Genomic DNA, 18,234 nt, shown 5'->3' with positions numbered 1-18,234 from the left:
TAATTTTCACTTAATTTAATATGAAACTCCACCCGCTGTATCAAATTTAAAAAAAGCTTGTTTATTTTTTTATTTTAAATATGTTTTTTTTAAAATTAATTTTTTAATTTTAAATTAATATTTTTAGTTTTTTTTAATCATTTTAATATATTAATGTTAAAAATATCTTTTTTAATTTTTTTTTAATATTTTTTAAAATAAAAAACATTTTAAAAAATAATTAATATTCACTCTAGGTTACACCATCACATGCTGGACACAGATAGCCTAGGTGGGGACTGGGGAGGTAAGGCCGTGCTTACCCACCTGACAAAGAGAAAATTCCTCGAAGATAACATGTATACTGGCTGCTAAGGATTTGTAAGCAAAGTTGGGGGTAACCAGCTGAAATCTTCCCTTACAGAAATAAGCTAATAGCGAGGGCCTGGAAACAAATGCACTGATGTCGCTCTATCCAACTAGAAGAAAAGATTCAGATATCAAAGAGGATTTGTCTGAATTATCACATGTACTTTCTTCACTGTGAAAAAGGTTAAGAGTTGCATCTGAAGCTACAAGGGAATAACTTAAAAGGAGTGTCTGAAAGCACATTTATTCAGAAGTAACGCATCTCACGATGGTTTTGGTGTTGTACAATTCCCAACCATCAGCTGGAGTTCAAGCATTGTCACAGCAACTGCAGGACAAACAAATCTCAAAAAAAAAAAAAAAAAGTACAAATCATCCATCCCAACCAGCTTCAACAAAATCAGGCAATCTAATTGAGAGAGGAACACCAATGGGACTAAAAAACACCTAAGGAGGTAGGATACAGGGGAGTTGTGGGCTTAAAAGAAAAATAATTGGGAGTGTAACTGGAAGATCTTCTTTCCGGAGGATCCTTGGACTTGATGGCGGGTTGGTTCAAGTATGCATATTTGCTCTTTGTCCACCTGCACACGTTAATTAAAAGATCATCGTTCCGGAATGGAGAGAACATGTCAAATCTTATTTTCGACGAGAATCAATAAACTCTGTTTCTCACAATCAGAATAAAGAGAAAGGGAACAAAATCTAAAACAGTAATAACCTGTTAGTCAATAAAAAGTTGATCAAGAACACCTCAGTTGCTTCCACTACTATACTAGTTTGAGGAAATTCTAGTCTTAAGAAGGTTAATTTTAGTCTCATCATCAACAAACTTGTACAGAACCACAGGCACTTAAAGAAGTTTAACTCACCAGTCCTTTATTCCCACACGCACTTCCTTGTTCCTGGTATCTTTGCCGCTATTGAGGCTTGTAGTGTCGTTCTCTTTAGCACCATCATCATCCTTCAACGACTCTTCAAATTGCTTATAGCCATCCTCCTATATCAGATGGAACAAACTCTCAACGTGTTAATCAAGCATAAGAAAATTAAAATGCCAATAATTGAAGTCTACGAATTTATAGCATATCAATCGACAGGCTAATCCTGTTGTCCATAACTTGAAGTCATAAAATTGTAGCAGCAGCAGCAGCAAAGTGTTTGGTAATCATATTAGTTTTACATATCACAGTTTCCAAGTTTTAACCAAGTGAAATGTATTGGTGGCTTTTTGGTTTTTTCACCAGTGGGTAACAAAAATAGCAAGACACCCATGTCGATAAATTCATTGCTACACTTGATCTCTATGAAAGGGCATCAACTCAAAATTGAGGTTTTGCAACCTCTATGAGTTCATCCCTGAAGGCTATTTGAATTAGCCTTAAAAATCTGAAACGTTTGCTCCCTCACTGAGATTTCTTGTCCATCTAATAAGTTGACAATCAGCCGCTGGTCATAGGCAGGTAGCTTGAGAACAGGAATTTATTAGATTGAATCTCAAACAATATTAGCTTCTTAGCTAGGAGTTAAAACATGTCTTAAGATTGATTTATTTTGTTCAAGTTAACCAAAATACTCTCACAATTGGAATAATCATTGATATCTTTTCCTCCTCTTATATTTTAGACGCCCAGGAACTTACGAATGAAATGTTTCAAATGTCAATTATATGATCTTACAGAGAGATTTCTAGCTCTGATACGTGCAGCAGCCTTGATAGCAGCAAGGAAGTGATCCTCCTCCTCAGTAAGCTTTTTCCTCCAAAACTTTGCAATCTCTTGCTTTGTCACACTCTCAGTAACCTTCTTCCGAACCCAGAACCTTGGAAGGGGAGGGGGAGGGGGAGGGGGTGGGGGTATTGACTGTGTTATCTTTCCACAGACATCTCCAGTTTCCACTTTCGTTTGCTTCATCTTTAGGCAGATCAATGAGATCACAAAAGAGAAGAGTGTCAAGATATAAAAACCAAAGCCATGATGAGCTAATTCCACAACCAACCCTCAAGAGCTACTGATCCAACCTAATTTTCCAACTGACCGGTAGATTGGCAATCCAGTCACAATTCTTTCTTGTATTCACCACTTTATTTTTTTTAGAATGACCAGGTTAGCTGAGCACATAACAGCACAAATAGGGTCCTACACTTGAAGGGCTTAAGACAAGAAAAATTGACTGGTAGGTACAACCTAAGATTCCCAAATTGACAAGTGATGTATAAAATGATGTTTGCCAAAACTAATTCAAACCAGCATTTCGTTTCCCAAGTTTACTTTCATGAAAGTAACCATATCCCTTCCATGATGGACAGGCATCTGCCAAAACCCACATGTCAAAACCTCATAAACGTAATGGAAGAACATGCTGCTTCTAAAATCTAGCTTTAACCTGATGGAACAATAAATATCAACAACACTGGTGTCCCTCAACCTTGGTATCCCTGAAATTCAACCAGTATAAAGCCTTCCTTCATAAGAAAGCGACTGGTGTGTTCACTGTAATCTCATAACCGATAAACAGCAACAATTTGTCATAGATCTATTATATTACTCTTCCTATATATCCTGCTCTTTTAGAGCCCTGATTTCCTCAGAATAATTAAATTCAATTGTTGAGATAAGAAGCAATTGATTTACATCCATAGCACCAATAAGAATCACAATAGCCATAAATAGAACACTAGATTCCCAGAAACAAAAGCTTTATTCTTTATCGACAGATATACAAAAAAAAAAAAAATATCCAAGAATCAAAGATCATCAAAACATGATTTTAACACTACAAAAAAAAATTCACATCGAATTTGCCACTAGTACAGAAACAACAGCAATAATCAAGGGCCCATGAACTCAAACCACCAATCCATCTAAAACACCTCCAAACCGTACAAATCCTACACAAAAATCAACAACTCAAAAACCCAATAAGCCTCGATCAATCACGAACCCTTCAAGTTTCAGAAGCAATCCTAAGAGCCTTAGTCTTGAACCTATATCTAGGAGCCCTTGGAATAGCCTGACTAGGACCAAGACCAAACTGACCAGGACTAATAGTTGAAGGCTGCCCATCATCATAGATATAACCAACAAGACAGCCACAGCTATTACACTTAATCTTGGTTCTCTTTCTTTGAATGCCCCAGTAGTTCACCGTCTCAAAAAATGGCCTGATCTTGTCTTCTTCTTCAAACTTGAATTTTGTCGAGTCTATTGAAGAAAATGAGAGGGTGCCTTTGTTTCCTGCTTCAAAGTAGAAGTCTTGTGGGTAGAGATGGGTTGTGTTTAGATTCAGGTTTGTTCCACATTCTATGCAAGTGTAGATGGACGCCATTTTTGGAATCTTTTTTTTTTTGGCTTGGAAGAGAAGAGAGACTTAGAGCATCGGAAGCTAAATAGATAGCTAAAATTAAAAAACTAATATTTTAACTTTATTTTTATTTATTTTTTCATACTTCAAAGGGTTCAAAGGGTAAGCCAAATAAAATATTAAAATACTTTTTTTTTCTCACAAATACTATTACTATATATCTCTTAGAAAAACCAAAACTAACAAAATAAAACCAATAAAAAATTAAACCAATTAAATCTAGCCAGGTAAAACAAAAAATAACATTAAAATTATTAAAAAAAATAAAACACTTACTTATTTTATTTTAATAGAATTAGCTTTTCAAATAGTTTTTTTTATTAAAATATACAATTTAAAAAAATTATATTTATACTATTTAACTATTTAATCAATTTATCTCTTTAAAAACAGCATCTCCGATTGATGCTCTTATGTTTCCGGTTTTGGTTTGGCAGACAAGTTAAATGAATGATGAAAGGAAGTGGAAAGGAAATTTCAAAAGCGCGTCGTTTGGAAGCTTCCTTTTGACTATTGAATTGGATTGATGTGTTAATTGCATCAGTGGTCCTTGAGGTATTTGTTGATTTTAGATTGGTCCCTCTCAGCCTCCATTTCTTTTTTTTTCTTTTTATAACTTTGATGTGGAAAATTCTTAAAATGTAATTGTTTTTCAAGAATTTATTTTCTTATAATATTTTCACTTAATTCTATAAAATCATTTAAGGTGATCATTTTCGATTCGATTCGGTTTTCATAAAAAACAAATAATCAAATCTAATTTTTTTTTAAAACAACCGAAACCGGTTCAAACTAACTGGTTTCAGTTTGGTTCGGTTTTTTAAGATAAAAACTGGTTCAAATCGGTTTGGCTTGATTTTTTCCGGTTTGACTCGGTTTTTCCGGTCTGGCTCGATTTTTTTTATTTTTTTTCGGTTTTGGTTCGGTTTGGTTTTTTTTGTTTCAAAATTTTAATTGGTTTAATCTATTTTTTTTACAATTCAATTTTTTTAATTTTTAATTTTAGTTTTCTTGATTTAATCAATTTTTCAAATTTTTCACTTACTCCTAAAATCATCCCCCTTAATTTTAAAATTAGGCAGTACCGATGACACCCACCGTGTATATGGTGATGAATATAATAATTTTTATTTTTAAGTTTCAAATTGTACATTGTATAATTTATTATCTAAGAGCCCTTGGAATCGTCTGGTTGGGTCCAGGATTAAATGACAAGGAATAATAGTTAAAAGAAGCCCACGGGAAGAAGAGCCCAACTATAAGGCCCACAACGACCATCGATATGACAATGTCTAGAAGACCTCTGTACATCATATTAGAGGTGAGAAAAATAACTAAATTATTCAGAATATCTCTTGATATGAAATTAACTTAATTGAATGATTTTTGAATTTTTGAATAATTTCAGTTAGAAATTTTTTTAAATGGTTCATTTTGATTTTGATTTTAGATTTTAGAAATTGACCATAATCAAACCAAATTAAAAAATTAAAATAAAAGGTACATTAAATTAAAACCAAGCCCATTAATTCAAATTAAACTTATTTAATTTTAATATATATAAAACCAAATCGATTGATAAATGGTCTCACAAGATCCAATAGTTCATGTCAATTTTAAAATCATTTTTTATAACATATTTAGCATTACTTTGTTGAGTTTGGAAAAAAATTATAAAACATATCCTAATTCATGATCCTGGTCACGATTAGAATGTGTTAATTTAGGTCAAAATAATATTATTTTAAAAAAATTTAAAATATTTAAAAAACAATTATTTTAATTTTTTTACAAAATAAAATTGAATTTTGACGGAATCACGAATTAACAGGTGAATTTCTACCAAATTTAACATGATATCCACCAAAATATGCTTCTTTGTGTACCAAAAAAAGAAAAGATATTGATGGTGTCCCAATGTAATTTACAGTTTTGTTATTTTTTGTTCAACACAATTTATATTGCCCACTCAATCCATTTCCCACAGGACTTTGTTTGGACCTAAACTCGGAGTCCAATTTAGAAATGGATAACCATTCGGATCAGACAGTGGGCCTATACACCAAGTACACCACCTCAGCCTCAAGCAAAACAATGCGCACCCCGGCGAACGTTAGCACAATTCACCTCCCAAGATCAGCCTCGATTTCTCTATAAATATAACCCCTCTAAGCAGCGGTTCCATTTGTTTCGTGAGCTCTCGCCTCTTCTTTCTCAAGAGAAAAAGGAGCAGATCTCCTTCTCTGCCCCCTTCCCTCTTAACTCTCCTGCAATTATAAAATCCAAAAAAAGTCACTGAAAACGGTCTACAAGATAAAACAAAAAAGACGAATTTGATTATTTGAACTTCATTTGAATTTTTTTTGAAACCCTAAGTTTTGTTTGGATCGCAATCATGGATACGCGATTTCCTTACTCACCAGCGGAGGTTGCTAAAGTCCGTATGGTTCAGTTTGGCATTCTCAGCCCCGACGAGATAGTAAATCTTCCCGACCTCTACTTCTGCTTCTTTTTTTCTCGTTTTCTTTGCACTCTGTTTGGTTGCTGAGAAAAAGAGAAGGAAAAAAAAATTGAAACTACAATTGTTTAATTACAAATGTTAGCTCAAACTGTCACGGCTTAAATTGAACACGAATGAATGTTAGGGTTTCATGAGCATGCTTCCCTGTGTGTGCATAAGTTTTTTCAGATAAAGTCATTAGGAATTGCTATTTCACTCAATAAGAAAATAACAATGAATTCTAGGTTTTCTGAGCTGTGTTCTGTTTGGTTGCTGAGAAAATCTTTGGAGATTTTTAATTCGTAGTACTAGTTCACTGGTTTGATGATTTTTCAGCAGGGAAGAAACCACTGTCTGTTCTAGGTTTTGTGATATTGCACCGTGTGCCCTAACTTTTCAGCTAGGGAAAAAAGTGAATCCTAGGGTTTTGATTCTGTGTTGCTGTGTGTGAAATTTTGTTTTTTTTAGCATGTTTGGTTGTTGAGAAGGAGAAAATAAATGGAATTGTTTGTAGGTAGAAGTACTTGTTGTTGTGAATCTTACTTCATGGAGTAATTGAGTCCTAGGGTTTTTGGTATTGTTTGTATGTTTTAGAGATATTTTGTTGATGGTATTGGTTACACAATGGATTTGTCAGAAGGAGATGAATCAATGCCCAGTTTGTTCTTTATTTACTAAGAGTAAAAAATGATTGCTGAGAAAAGTATTTGATGTGTTGAATTAGCAGTACTAGTTAACTATTTGCTATTCTAAGCTGGGAAATGAATGAATGTAGGGTTATGTAATTTTGCTTGCTCATGTGAACTCCTTTTTTGTTTTTGCGTGCAGAGGCAAATGTCTGTGATACAAATTGAGCACAGTGAGACAACAGAAAGAGGAAAACCAAAGCCAGGAGGATTAAGTGATCCGCGGCTGGGTACTATTGATAGAAAGATGAAGTGTGAGACTTGCACGGCAAATATGGCAGAGTGTCCAGGGCATTTTGGGCACTTGGAGCTTGCGAAGCCCATGTTTCATATTGGGTTTATGAAGACTGTGCTTAGTATCATGAGATGCGTTTGCTTCAATTGCTCGAAGATATTGGCTGATGAAGTACGTGAAGCCTCATTTATAGCCTCAATTATGCAATTATGTCTTTGAATTTGCATGTTTTATTTGGTTGTCAAAGTTGTTGATTGATTTCTGGTTTTTAATGTAGTTGGGATGGGGTCTTAGCAGGTTACAGTTATTATTGTCTGAGTACATGTCTGAATTGATTAGCTGTAATTTTCAGTATTAGGGATGCCAAGTATTTAGGGTATTGTTGGTAGAGATGAAGTCCAGTTATATGAGTACGAGTTTTCCATAATGTGAGTTTTGCTTGTAGCTGGATGTTAGCATTTTCTTTTTCCCAGATAGTGGTTTTGGTTCTGGGATTGGATTTCTTTTTTAATTGAGTTGTCTAAGTTTTGAAAAAAATGTTCTTTCCAGGATGTTCATGTATGAGTAACTGTTCTATACATTTTGTTGAATTTTACTTGCAGGAGGATCACAAGTTTAAGCAAGCCTTGAAAATAAAGAATCCCAAAAGCAGGCTTAAAAAGATTTTGGATGCTTGCAAGAATAAAACTAAATGTGAAGGTGGGGATGAAATTGATGTTCAAGGTCAAGATAATGAAGAGCCAGTTAAAAAGAGCCGTGGTGGCTGTGGTGCTCAGCAGCCAAAACTCACCATTGAAGGTATGAAGATGATTGCAGAGTACAAGGTTCAAAGGAAGAAAAGTGATGATCAGGAACAGCTGCCAGAACCTGTGGAGAGAAAGCAGACCCTTACAGCAGAAAGGGTAATTTTTCTGCATTCAGAGTTCTCATACCTCATCGACTTTGGGGCATGATGCTAATTTCTCTTATTTGATACTGCAGGTCTTAAGTGTTTTGAAGAGGATAAGTGATGAGGATTGTCAGTTGCTGGGCTTGGACCCTAAGTATGCACGTCCTGATTGGATGATTCTCCAAGTCCTTCCAATTCCGCCACCTCCAGTGAGGCCCTCTGTGATGATGGATACATCCTCCAGGAGTGAGGCAAGCCTCTTCCATTTTTTATTTTTTTGTTAATGCTGGATCCTTTCAAATAATGGCTGATAGTAGGTCATATTCTTTGCTTTTGCTTTTTTTTTTTTTTGTTTTTCTTTCTTCCTATTCAGTAAATTAGCATCATCCATGAAATTTTAACCTGTGCGTTCTATGGTGATTCTCACGTATTATTTTTTCTGAATCCAGGATGATTTGACTCATCAGTTAGCAATGATAATTCGACACAATGAGAATCTGAGAAGACAGGAGAGGAGTGGGGCACCTGCTCATATCATATCCGAGTTTGCACAGTTGTTGCAGTTCCATGTAGCTACATATTTTGACAATGAGTTGCCTGGACAGCCTCGGGTATGGGCATGAACATAAACATGTATATGTATAAGTCTGAAGTGAATCCACAAGATTTTATTTACCATCTGGAATATTCTTTACTTTGCAGGCCACACAGAGATCAGGGAGACCAATTAAATCTATATGTAGCAGACTTAAGGCAAAGGAAGGCCGGATTAGGGGTAATTTGATGGGGAAACGTGTGGACTTCTCTGCACGTACAGTTATTACACCAGATCCCACCATTAACATTGATGAATTAGGAGTACCATGGAGTATTGCTCTGAATCTCACATATCCAGAAACTGTGACCCCTTATAACATTGAAAGGTTCGTATCTTCTCAAACTTTATTTTTTTGCCCCCCTTTTCTTTATTTTTCTTGGTTTTTGGTTAAGGATGATTTTGTAAAACAGGTTAAAGGAGCTTGTTGAGTATGGGCCACATCCTCCACCTGGTAAAACCGGTGCTAAATACATCATAAGGGATGATGGACAAAGACTCGATCTTCGCTACTTGAAGAAAAGTAGTGATCATCATCTGGAGCTCGGTTACAAGGCAATGTCTCATATTTGACTGGTTTTTAATGAGTTTTTTGTTTCTAATCATCTCTATTAGACTCTTACATCATGTTTGCAGGTGGAGCGTCATTTAAATGACGGTGACTTTGTCCTCTTTAATCGTCAACCCAGTCTCCATAAAATGTCAATAATGGGGCACAGAATCAAGATTATGCCATATTCTACTTTCCGCCTGAACCTGTCAGTTACTTCACCATACAATGCTGATTTTGATGGTGATGAAATGAATATGCATGTCCCACAATCATTTGAAACTAGAGCGGAAGTATTAGAGCTAATGATGGTGCCTAAGTGCATTGTGTCACCTCAATCAAACCGACCTGTAATGGGAATTGTACAGGATACACTTTTAGGATGCCGCAAAATCACCAAGAGGGATACCTTCATAGAGAAGGTGATAGTCAAGATTTAATATTTCAGCTACCTGGTCATGTTAGTGGTGTAGATTTCTCTTGAACAGCCAAACTTTAACCTCCATTATGTTTTGTAGGATGTTTTCATGAACATCTTGATGTGGTGGGAGGATTTCGATGGGAAAGTTCCTGCTCCAACAATTGTGAAGCCACGACCACTTTGGACCGGGAAACAGGTTTTTAACCTTATCATACCCAAGCAGATTAATTTGATTAGAACTGCTGCCTGGCACATGGATTCAGAGAGAGGAATGATCACTCCAGGGGATACATTAGTCCGCATAGAAAAAGGGGAGCTGCTTTCTGGAACTCTCTGCAAAAAAACGCTTGGGACTTCTTCTGGAAGTCTTATACATGTCATTTGGTATGCATTAGTTCTTTACAGTATCTGGTTGATATCCCAAATTTTTTGGCCTGCATCTTTAGGCTTTTTAGATATCTTGTTAAAGATTTAAAATTCCGGTCCTTTCATATAAATTTAAAAATTTTGAGCGGATAGTCTATGCCATTGCTTAATTGCTCTATGAACTCTTTTGCTTTTAAAAAATGCAAGTGATTTGGGAATAAGAAAAGAGAGGTTTTACTTTTGGGTAAGTAATGTGCTGAATGACTGATGATAGTACTCACCAGTAATGGTAGATTATATGCATTTAATCTTCTAATTGATGTTGATTTGAACACCTGTTTAAAGATGAATTTAGAAAATTGTGGTGCTTCACGGCTTCTGTCCATGTATACAGGGAAGAGGTTGGCCCAGATGCAGCTCGCAAATTTTTGGGGCATACACAGTGGCTAGTGAATTATTGGCTTTTGCAAAATGCTTTCAGTATTGGAATTGGAGATACCATTGCTGATGCATCAACAATGGAAAAAATTAATGAGACTATTTCAAATGCAAAAAATGAGGTGAAAGATCTTATTAGGAAAGCACAGAATAAGGAGTTGGAGGCTGAACCTGGACGGACTATGATGGAATCATTTGAAAACAGAGTGAACCAGGTATCCAAGTAATTGATTCTGTATTCGTTCTCTTATGTTGTGCATTTTGGTGTACTTTTAATATAACAATTGCCATCTTGCAGGTGTTGAATAAAGCTCGTGATGATGCAGGAAGCAGCGCCCAAAAAAGTTTATCTGAGAGTAACAATCTCAAGGCAATGGTCACTGCTGGATCGAAGGGGAGTTTCATTAACATATCACAGATGACTGCTTGTGTGGGGCAGCAAAATGTTGAGGGTAAGCGTATACCATATGGTTTCATTGACCGGACGTTGCCTCACTTCACCAAGGATGATTATGGTCCAGAAAGTCGTGGGTTTGTGGAGAACTCATACTTGCGTGGGTTAACCCCACAAGAGTTCTTTTTTCATGCCATGGGTGGTAGGGAAGGTCTCATTGATACTGCAGTGAAGACTTCTGAAACTGGCTACATCCAGAGGCGACTTGTGAAGGCCATGGAGGATATTATGGTCAAATATGATGGTACAGTAAGGAACTCATTGGGGGATGTCATTCAGTTTCTATATGGGGAAGATGGTATGGATTCTGTCTGGATAGAATCACAAAAATTGGATTCTCTCAAAATGAAGAAAGCAGAATTTGACAGGGTATTTAGATATGAATTTGACGACGAAGACTGGAATCCTACTTACATGATGACTGATCACGTTGAGGATTTGAGAAATATCCGAGAATTGCGTGATGTGTTTGACGCTGAAGTTCAAAAACTTGAAGCAGATAGATACCAACTTGGAACAGAAATTGCCACCACAGGTGATAATACATGGCCAATGCCTGTTAACCTCAAGAGGCTTATCTGGAATGCACAGAAGACTTTCAAGATTGATACAAGAATTGGAAGAGTTTCAGATATTCACCCAATGGAGGCTGTGGAAGCTGTTGATAAGCTTCAGGAGAGACTTAAGGTTGTTCCTGGTGATGATCTGTTGAGTGTGGAAGCCCAAAAAAATGCCACTCTCTTCTTTGGAATCTTGCTTCGCAGCACTTTGGCCAGTAAAAGGGTGTTGCAGGAATACAGGCTCAGTCGCGAAGCATTTGATTGGGTTATTGGTGAGATAGAATCACGATTTTTACAGTCATTAGTCGCACCAGGTGAGATGATTGGTTGTGTTGCTGCACAATCCATTGGAGAGCCTGCTACTCAAATGACCCTCAATACTTTCCACTATGCTGGTGTTAGTGCAAAGAATGTCACTCTAGGTGTTCCTAGGTTGAGGGAAATTATTAATGTAGCTAAAAAAATAAAAACACCTTCACTTTCTGTGTACCTGAAGCCTGAATTTAACAAGACAAAGGAGAAGGCTAAAAATGTTCAGTGTGCTTTGGAATACACCACTCTCCGAAGTGTCACACAAGCAACAGAAGTGTGGTATGATCCAGATCCCATGAGTACTATAATTGAAGAGGATGCTGACTTCGTGAAGTCATATTATGAAATGCCAGATGAAGAGGTTGCACCGGAGAAAATATCTCCCTGGTTGCTTCGCATAGAGTTGAACCGTGAAATGATGATTGATAAGAAGCTAAACATGGCTGACATTGCTGAGAAGATCAATCATGAGTTTGATGATGATTTGACTTGTATCTTTAATGATGACAATGCTGAGAAACTGATTCTTCGTATCCGTATCATGAACGATGAAGCTCCAAAGGGGGAGTTGAATGATGAATCAGCTGAAGATGATGTTTTCTTGAAAAAGATTGAGAGTAACATGCTGACTGAAATGGCTCTTCGTGGTATACCAGATATCAACAAGGTGTTCATTAAAAATGCCAAGGTAAGCAGTTTTGATGAGAGTGAAGGATTTAAGACTACGGAGGAGTGGATGCTGGATACAGAGGGTGTCAATCTCCTGGCTGTTATGTGCAATGAAAATGTTGATGCCCGAAAGACAACAAGCAATCACTTAATTGAAGTTATAGAAGTGATTGGAATTGAAGCTGTTCGTCGATCCCTACTGGATGAATTGCGAGTTGTCATATCGTTTGATGGATCTTATGTGAATTACCGGCATCTGGCTATACTGTGTGATACGATGACCTACCGTGGTCACTTGATGGCAATCACTCGTCATGGTATTAATCGGAATGATACTGGGCCAATGATGAGATGCTCATTTGAAGAGACTGTTGACATTCTCCTTGATGCTGCAGTATATGCTGAAACAGATTACTTGAGGGGCGTCACCGAAAATATAATGCTGGGTCAGCTTGCACCAATTGGCACTGGATATTGTGCTCTTTATCTAAACGATGAGATGTTGAAGAATGCTATTGAGCTCCAGCTCCCTAGTTATATGGAGGGCCTTGATTTTGGCATGACACCTGCTCGTTCTCCAGTTTCTGGGACTCCTTATCATGATGGGATGATGTCTCCCATGCTGATGAGTCCGAATCTCCGCATGTCACCTACTGTAGATGGAGTGGCCTTTTCGCCTTATGTTGGTGGGATGGCCTTTTCTCCTAGTACATCTCCTGTTTCAACATCTATTGGCTACAGCCCATCATCTCCAGTCTACAGTCCTGGATACAGTCCTACTTCACCTTCATACAGCCCCGCCTCACCAAGTTATAGCCCTGCTTCCCCAAGTTATAGCCCAACCTCACCCACTTATAGTCCCAGTTCTCCTAGTTATAGCCCAACTAGTCCTGCCTATTCTCCTACAAGTCCATCATACTCCCCCACTTCACCAAGCTACAGCCCCACTTCCCCGAGCTACAGCCCCACTTCCCCCAGCTACAGCCCCACTTCCCCGAGCTACAGCCCCACATCCCCCAGCTACAGCCCCACATCCCCCAGTTACAGCCCCACTTCACCTGCGTACAGTCCCACTTCACCTGCGTACAGTCCAACATCACCTGCGTACAGCCCTACCTCCCCATCATACAGCCCCACCTCCCCATCATACAGCCCCACATCCCCATCTTACAGCCCCACATCCCCATCCTACAGCCCCACTTCACCAGCCTATAGCCCAACCTCCCCTGGCTACAGCCCAACCTCGCCAAGTTACAACCCCCAATCAGCAAAATACAGCCCATCACTGGCATACTCACCTAGCAGTCCAAGATTGTCACCAGCCAGTCCTTACAGTCCAACATCTCCAAATTATAGGTAGGCACATGACAATTTATCAGTAGCTTGTTCTCCAACTTGTTATTGCATTTGGGTTTGGTGAATTATTAGTATCATGCTGCTGCTAAATCTCTAGCTTTTTATCCTTTTGTTGCAGCCCAACATCACCCTCTTATTCGCCCACATCTCCATCATATTCCCCTTCAAGTCCGACCTACAGTCCTAGCAGGTAAGTCTTAGTTTGCCTCCACTTTGTGTGCTGCTAGTGATGTTGACTGGATTTTTCTTACCCTAACTTTAATCACGTTGCACTCTAATGCTTCTATTTGTTTTCCCCAGTCCATATAATTCTGGTGTCAGCCCAGACTACAGCCCAAGTTCTCCACAGTACAGGTGGGTCCTAGTCCACTATCCAATTTTTCAATCAATGTATTGAGTCGGCATTTAATCTAAATATAGCAACCTGATGAAAATCTTTCTGCATTGTTTTGTATTTCACGCAGTCCAAGTGCAGGATACTCACCAAGTGCCCCTGGGTATTCGCCATCATCTACCAGCCAATACACTCCTCAAACAAGTACCAAGGGTGACAGGGACAAGAAGGATAGCAAGAGCACTCGATGAGACATAACATTTAATGAAAAAAGGGGCTCAGTGAGTAGTAAAATCAGGTTGTTATTCAAACTCTTGACCTGTGTATTGGATATAAAACTTTTGTCAACATTGGTGAAGTTTTCTGAATTATAATGTTGAGAGGTGCAGTAGACAACATGGATTTTAAAGTTGTTCGTAGTGTCCCTGAAATAAGATAATGAATGAGCTATTTTATTCTCAGTGCCTAAAATAGTTTGTTTTCCAGACTTGAGAAGTAGTTTCTGGTCCAAGTACTGATGGCGTTATCAATCCTGGTTTCCGATCCCTCATTTACTCACAGTCTGTGATCTATTCTATCAGCTGTGTAATGCTTGTCACTGTAACAAGTATTCTGTCAACTTCTTAGATTCTCCTTCAGTAATGCTAGACCATTCTTGGCGAGATGATTCATGCATGGAATTTCGTCTTTTTGAATGAGAACATTTGATACCCAAATGAAAATCTTAGAATTAGGGAATGGTATATGCACTTCTAGGATAGCACAGCCTGATTTGTGCTTTTATTTTGTTTGATTTGCAGATTCCAAGAAATTGGCTGGCCTTGATCTGGAAATGTCAGAAGCTGCAGGTTATCCATCCTCCTCCATAGATATTTATTCCATAGTTTCCGTGATGTTCAATATTTCTATATAATAGTGTACTCTGTTTTAAGTGGAGCTGAATTTTCAGAGTAAGCATATTGACTTTTGATGAGTGGGGTTTGAGTTTCTTTCGGAAAATATGGTTACTTTTTCAAGTGTATATGGTCTCTTCTTCATTTGGTGTATCTCCATAGTTATTGAAGTAAACACTTATCTGCTGGAATTATGTTTCTGGAAAGCCATTTTTCTTGGTGTTGATGAAATAATGAAAGGCTGAATAAGCAAAAAAAAAAAAAACAAATTGACATAAGAGGGGTATTAGTTAAAAACAAACTTAAAAAATAGTTAAAAAAAAAGACAATTTAATGATGATAATTCCGACCACTGTCATCTAATTTCACTAGGTGAAAAAAGTCTTATAGTTTTAAGTATCAATGTAGCTTAAAAATCAGATTTAAGTCAATAATGAAATATTATTTTTAGTTTGATTTTGTGATTTAGATTTTATTTTGGTTTATTAGGTGATAGATCAGTTTCTTGGTATTCTAAGAGTGTTTTGTGGTTAAAACTTAAAATAGATTGAAAAACAGGCTCTTTAGATGAAAAATTTGTAGACTTGATTTTCAACCATTCATTGATGCTTAGAATCTGGACTAGCGAGCGACATATATTCTCTCTTTTTTCAAAAAAATATAATAAAATGAACAACCTCACTTTAAAAAAGAAAAATAAAATAACTGCATCAAGCATGGAGGCCTGGGCTTCAAAAGCCGAACACTTTGGTTTTTCCTGTCTTGGATTTTTTTCTTTGTTCATTGGAATCCGACGAGTATTCTCTCTCTTCTCATGAGAAAAAGACTAAAAAATAAAAACAAATAAAGTTTGATATAATTTGCCAAAATTAAAGGGACAGATTAACATAAAAAATAGGAGATAGAAAAGATACTTTCCAAACAACTTGGAAGCTCTGACCCATGTTACCCTTATTTTTTATTTTTATCATCTATTTTTCAATTTAACCATCCTTTCTTGAAATATATACAATTAGATGTTAATTTATGCTTAAAAAAATAATATCAAGAAAAATAAAAATTTTAAGGATCAAATTAAAAATTATAAATAAAAACATTGCTTCGATGATATTGAATAATAATTGATTTACAATATAAAAAAGGATTAGTAGTATATATTAAATATGTTGCTTGCGTTTCACTGCAGAATAAATAATTTTTTTATATTAAAAAAATAACATGATAAAAAGAATTTAAGTTTCAAGTCATCGATGTAAATGATAATCTAAATAATATAAAAAAAAACAATAAATAAACGGATAAAAAAATAAAATAAAGATAAAAAATTCATGCATAAACCTATTCAGGTTATCAAAACAATCCAATGCTAATTTAATTGAAGAGAGAGAGAGAGAGAGAGAGAGAAAAACTTGAAAAAGAAGAAGCATAAAACATGGGGGAAAACCAAGCAAACCTGCGGTCCTAAAACACCAGCTTATAAATCATCGAGTTATAAGCAAATGTGCTGACGTTTGCAGCTTTATTTCTTCGTGTTAGCCAACTTAGATGATTCGTGATGGCAAAGTGTTTCGACTTTGTTAGGAATAGGAATGTAGTGGATGGTACAAGAATGACCTTTGGTCTGTGGACGAAGCCACCCTGTGATTTGAGTTGCAAAAGAAAAAAAAATAATGGCATCCAAAACAGGGAACAAATCTGCCAAGTGTCAAGCTCTCCTGCTGTCTGCTCCCAATTTATTTAATCTTTATTTTATGGGATGGAGGTTGCTATCAAAAAGTCAGACCCGCTCCCTGGCACTGATCTCATGGAGTGTGGTTCTTTTATAGTATTATTAGCTTCGGCCGGCAATGGTGGCGGTTTCTTTCAGGCATTAGTTTGCTGCACTATGCGACGCAATCCTTGACGAAGTCAGGAAAACCAATATCATTGGTTTCGAAAGCTTCAAATAAGCTTCTGGGATTTCCCATCCACCATAAGACTACATAGTTAGCAGAGCAAGAGAAATCAAGAAGCAATTTCTTTCTTGATGGGGAAACGAAGGAAATCAAAATTCAGTGTCCTCGCCTGTCTTCCGCAAGCAGCATCTCCTGTCACGTTCCAGAGTCCACCAACCAGCCCTCGCATGTCCAATACTGACAGAGGTTTGTCTGGTCGGATCGTATCGCTTGTTCCAAAGGAGGCTAGAACAAAGGCTAGGAGTGGATGCTTTGATGATGCACAAGAGCCCTCATCCCCTAAAGTTTCGTGCACGGGCAAAGTCAATAACAAAAGCAAGAAAAAACCACAAGCAACTAAGTCAGACTCTTGTCCTGAACCAACAGTACTAACGGTTCTCAAAGGAAAGAAACAAGGTCTGCAATCTGATACCTCTCGTGGGAGGCCGCCTGTTGCAGATAAACCTCCTTCTTTAGGTCACATGAAGCAGTTCTCGAGCAATTGTGGCGTGTTAAGAGATTTTGATTGGAAGGCTCATGATGTTTCAGGGATGCCAGATAACTCAAATTATAGTTCATATGATGAGAAGAACGGAGATAAAGAGAAGGTGTTTATTGTAGTGGAAGTGGATGAAGACATTCCTAGAGAGCCAAAGAAACAAGTAGAATTGTGGAGGAGAAGAAGCTGCAGGACTCCTCCTGGACCTCTTCAATTGGAGAAACAAGCACGTTGTTAATGTTTTAATACCAAGTTTAATTTGTTCAAGTTTTATTTCAACAGCACGAGCCTCCTCATGAGGTGGTGATCATGGTGGTGAAGGAGGTGTTCGTGGTCGTAGTAGTGGAGGAGATGAGGTGGTAATTGTGTTGTGGTTTCTTCATAAGCATAAGCTTCTTAGTTTTAGTTGCTGCATACTTGGCCATTGTAAGAAAGAAGGCGACGGGTAAGAAAGATCCACGCTCTCATAAAAAAAAAAACGAAAATAATAAAAGGGCGGAGACCTAAGAAACGATTGTATGTCATTGACACGAAGAGTCGCAATTGTAGTGAAAATATATTATTCCAAACTTATGGTCTCCCTCTCTTTTCCTTTGTGCGAAAGCAATACTCTTAAGAAATCGTTTGTTTTTGCAGAGGAAAAACTATCTGAGTAGTTAAATAACTTTTGTTTTTGTTTTTTATTGTTTTTTTTTATATTCCATGGATAATTGCATTTCAAATTTTAATTTTATAAAAATTAAAATAATTTGTTTTACATGTAAAAATTCATCTCATAACAATTTTTAACATAACATATATTTTTAAAATTTATTTTTTTTAAAACCCCAAC

The 18,234-nt window shown here is 37.0% G+C and overlaps 4 protein-coding genes across 4 annotated transcripts; 2 read left to right on the top strand and 2 right to left on the bottom strand.

The window, feature by feature from the left end:
- Positions 1 to 562: 562 nt before the first annotated feature.
- Positions 563 to 2,467, bottom strand: LOC18099130 (uncharacterized). The gene is made up of 3 exons (XM_006382977.3): positions 2,028 to 2,467; positions 1,221 to 1,348; positions 563 to 932 (listed from the first exon to the last, which is right to left on the bottom strand). The coding sequence occupies exons 1-3, from the start codon at positions 2,259 to 2,261 to the stop codon at positions 785 to 787; spliced, it is 510 nt and encodes a 169-aa protein (XP_006383039.1). The 5' UTR covers positions 2,262 to 2,467; the 3' UTR covers positions 563 to 784.
- Positions 2,468 to 3,029: 562 nt separating this feature from the next.
- On the bottom strand, positions 3,030 to 3,764 carry LOC18099129 (uncharacterized protein At4g08330, chloroplastic). The gene has a single exon (XM_006382976.3). The coding sequence runs from the start codon at positions 3,673 to 3,675 to the stop codon at positions 3,295 to 3,297; it is 381 nt and encodes a 126-aa protein (XP_006383038.1). The 5' UTR covers positions 3,676 to 3,764; the 3' UTR covers positions 3,030 to 3,294.
- Positions 3,765 to 5,893: 2,129 nt separating this feature from the next.
- On the top strand, positions 5,894 to 15,160 carry LOC18099128 (DNA-directed RNA polymerase II subunit RPB1). Its single transcript, XM_006382975.3, has 15 exons — positions 5,894 to 6,190; positions 7,040 to 7,303; positions 7,735 to 8,034; positions 8,114 to 8,272; positions 8,471 to 8,632; positions 8,724 to 8,944; positions 9,030 to 9,171; positions 9,253 to 9,588; positions 9,685 to 9,971; positions 10,348 to 10,606; positions 10,690 to 13,742; positions 13,861 to 13,932; positions 14,043 to 14,096; positions 14,207 to 14,374; positions 14,877 to 15,160. The coding sequence occupies exons 1-14, from the start codon at positions 6,107 to 6,109 to the stop codon at positions 14,325 to 14,327; spliced, it is 5,514 nt and encodes a 1,837-aa protein (XP_006383037.1). The 5' UTR covers positions 5,894 to 6,106; the 3' UTR covers positions 14,328 to 14,374; positions 14,877 to 15,160.
- A 1,507-nt stretch (positions 15,161 to 16,667) lies between these two features.
- Positions 16,668 to 17,971, top strand: LOC18099127 (uncharacterized protein At1g76070). The gene has a single exon (XM_006382974.3). It carries the CDS (start codon positions 16,996 to 16,998, stop codon positions 17,638 to 17,640), a length of 645 nt encoding a protein of 214 aa, XP_006383036.2. The 5' UTR covers positions 16,668 to 16,995; the 3' UTR covers positions 17,641 to 17,971.
- The last annotated feature ends 263 nt before the right edge of the window (positions 17,972 to 18,234 follow it).

This window comes from Populus trichocarpa, chromosome 5, assembly GCF_000002775.5.
Source record: "Populus trichocarpa isolate Nisqually-1 chromosome 5, P.trichocarpa_v4.1, whole genome shotgun sequence".
In the NCBI taxonomy this organism is placed as follows: domain Eukaryota; kingdom Viridiplantae; phylum Streptophyta; class Magnoliopsida; order Malpighiales; family Salicaceae; genus Populus; species Populus trichocarpa.
The sequence above is the reverse complement of the archived record's forward strand: the minus strand, read 5'-3'. Positions and strand labels throughout refer to the sequence as shown.

Bases quoted from the DNA above. Each gene is read 5' to 3' on its own strand.
- LOC18099130 (XM_006382977.3), bottom strand. From the start codon at position 2,261: ATGAAGCAAACGAAAGTGGAAACTGGAGATGTCTGTGGAAAGATAACA. The intron at 1,349-2,027 runs GTAAGATCATAT...CATCTGATATAG, and splicing joins TCAGAGCTAGAAATCTCTCT to GAGGATGGCTATAAGCAATT. The intron at 933-1,220 runs GTGAGTTAAACT...TAACGTGTGCAG, and splicing joins CGTGTGGGAATAAAGGACTG to GTGGACAAAGAGCAAATATG.
- LOC18099129 (XM_006382976.3), bottom strand. From the start codon at position 3,675: ATGGCGTCCATCTACACTTGCATAGAATGTGGAACAAACCTGAATCTA.
- LOC18099128 (XM_006382975.3), top strand. From the start codon at position 6,107: ATGGATACGCGATTTCCTTACTCACCAGCGGAGGTTGCTAAAGTCCGT. The intron at 8,273-8,470 runs GCAAGCCTCTTC...TTCTGAATCCAG, and splicing joins ATACATCCTCCAGGAGTGAG to GATGATTTGACTCATCAGTT. The intron at 9,172-9,252 runs GCAATGTCTCAT...TCATGTTTGCAG, and splicing joins ATCTGGAGCTCGGTTACAAG to GTGGAGCGTCATTTAAATGA.
- LOC18099127 (XM_006382974.3), top strand. From the start codon at position 16,996: ATGGGGAAACGAAGGAAATCAAAATTCAGTGTCCTCGCCTGTCTTCCG.